The sequence below is a fragment of the Gavialis gangeticus genome, unplaced genomic scaffold, assembly GCF_001723915.1.
Source record: "Gavialis gangeticus isolate Ggan-Ray unplaced genomic scaffold, GavGan_comp1, whole genome shotgun sequence".
NCBI lineage: Eukaryota > Metazoa > Chordata > Crocodylia > Gavialidae > Gavialis > Gavialis gangeticus.
Window position 1 is genome coordinate 147054145 of NW_017729024.1, and position 2605 is coordinate 147056749.

General features: G+C 40.0%; 1 protein-coding gene across 1 annotated transcript in view; it reads right to left on the bottom strand.

Annotated features, from left to right (window-relative positions):
- Nucleotides 1-568: 568 nt before the first annotated feature.
- NDUFS4 (NADH:ubiquinone oxidoreductase subunit S4) overlaps nucleotides 569-2605 on the bottom strand; it is a 73928-nt gene continuing 71891 nt past the window's right edge. Inside the window, exon 5 of the mRNA XM_019517875.1 lies at nucleotides 569-783. Coding sequence (XP_019373420.1) covers nucleotides 680-783 — 104 coding nt within the window. The 3' untranslated portion in view covers nucleotides 569-679. The remainder of the gene's footprint in view (nucleotides 784-2605) is intronic.

The following is a 2605-nucleotide window of genomic DNA, read 5'->3' on the forward strand; positions in this document are numbered from 1 at the left end:
AGCTTTCAAACTTAACTTGGTATTTATAATTGCCTTTTGGGGTACCATCATAAAGGAGCAGCTACTTGAACTTTTAAACTATAACTAAATATTATTTATTTATTCCTATGAAGTTAACACATGCTAATGTATTACACAAAACATGAGATATTCTGGCAGTCATATTTACAGCACAATATCTATTTGTACTTACAAGAGCTTACAGCACATACAGTGCTGTAGAAAAGCTTAAATAATAAGCAGAAACTGACTTCTCCATGCCCTGCTGTTAGGCTGTGATGAATTTCTCTTGTATAATGAGAATAAAAACAGAACAGCTTCTATTAAGAATTCCTACATACTAGGGTGGGCATTTTAAGAAAGTTATTGAACTACAAAATTATCATGAAAGGCAAGGGACAATCATTAATGTTACAGCTGATTTCAAACATTCCTTTTAATAGATTCCGAGTACAGCAATTTCCTAGAGGTATGAACACCCCAAATCTCCTCTATATATAGGGAAGTTTGTAACAGGTTCAACTGGAGACATCAAAAAACATTTTAAATAGACACCACAAGATGCATCTGTAGTTTAAAGGTCAAATTTATTAGGAGATTAAGCGATGTATTATACATGGACTATAAATACAGCACAGCTGACTTTATTCACAGTCAGACAGAGATAGCCATTGCCAACCTATTTTGTGGGCACCCTTGTTCTTTTGTTCCAAGAAAAGTTTGCACCGTAAGACTTGGATTTAGGTTTTGGAATCCTCCTCTCTTGAAGAGTATAGCTCCAGCCTGGATGAAGGCAAAAAGGAAAAGAATACTAAATACATCCACAACATACAATATGGAGCAAATGCAATACAAACAGATGCAACTGAAAGGTTTTAATAGTGATATTTATTTTCTGCTAAATGTCTGATATGTACCTACTACTCTTGTGTAGCTGACAGCAGAATAAATATAAATATAACATATGCCTGTTCTCCTAATTGTCAGAACTCATACTGCATACTCCAACTTCCACTGTTCCTTCCAGGTACATCATTTCAAAACTTAATAGCCATCAGTGAACTCAACTGAGAATAATGCTGGTGTGTGCCATCTAAATAAGTCAACAGAAGAGGGGCCCTTCACAAAGGTCTACACTTCTGTTACGCAAACTCCAATACTCTGGGGTTGTGTATATGCATTTTAGGAGAGGATGACAGGATATACAGAGAGAAAAAATAAGAGGAAACAGAGGGAAAGAGAAACAGTACTGCAGACAAAAATATAGGTAACAAAGGGAAAAGGGGTAAGGGGTGTACTTGCATTTAAATCTCCAGGCTTGCTTGCCTCTACCACACAGGATATGAAGGCTTAAGATCAAGTCTTCACATAATATTGCACCATTATAAACTAAAGTCATGATCTCAATCAATCTAATTTAAGTGAAACCTCTTTATGGATACTATCTTGATTTAAGCTTAGCTTCTATGGACTTAACTGACATTGGCAAGATTACACATGCAACTTAAACTCAAAACAAGCAAGTATGTCTACAGAGTTATGAAGTGTTTTAGTTTGACTCATTTAAAAAATCACACCTTAAGTTCAATTAGTGCAGCTTCTATATTAAAAAGGGCTTTAACCCTGCAATCCTAGGCATGACATTCATGACTACTCCAATTCATCACTACCGCCATGAAGGCACATAAACTAGTCAAGTCTTCCACACTGAACCACTGTGCAAGTTAAGTATCTTACACAAGTCTGCTAACTAAAAGAAGGTCAAGACATAGATAAAGACTTGGAGGATATGAGTATAAACTTATTATACATGAGGGTTGGACCTCAGTACAAGTCTCATATATGGCACATGTTAAGAAGCAAATAACTTGGTCCACCACGATCCACTTGCTGGAAAATTGGCTCCGTGGTCGGACCCAGAGGGTAGTAATTGATGGCAGTCACTCATCATGGTGTCCTGTGACCAGTGGGGTCGGTCCCCCAAGGCTCTGTCCTTGGACCCATATTGTTCAACATCTTCATTAATGATGTGGACACTGAAGTCAGAAGCAGACTGTCCAAGTTCACCAATGACACCAAACTTTGGGGCAAAGCTTCCAGAAGACAGATGGGTGATCCAGGCTGACCTGGACAGGCTCAGCAAACGGGCGGACGAGAACCTGATGGTGTTTAACACTGAAAAATGCAAGGTTCTCCACCTTGGGAGGAAAAGCCTGCAGCATCCTTATAGGTTTGGCAGTGCTATGCTGGCTAGCACTACAGAAGAAAGAGACTTGGGGGTCATCATTGACCACAAGATGAACACGAGCCTGCAATGCGATGCTGCGGCTAGTAAAGCAACCAAAACGCTGGCTTGCATCCATAGATGCTTCTTAAGCAAATCCTGGGCCATCATTCTCCCCTTGTAATTGGACTTGGTGAGGCCGCAGCTGGAGTACTGCGTCCAGTTTTGGGCTCCACAGTTCAAAAAGGATGTGGACAAGCTTGAGAGAGTGCAGAAAAGAGCCACGCATATGATCAAAGGTCAGGAAAGCAGACCTTACGATGACAGGCTGAGAGCCATGGGGCTCTTTAGCCTGGAAAAGCGCAGGCTCAGGGGTGATCT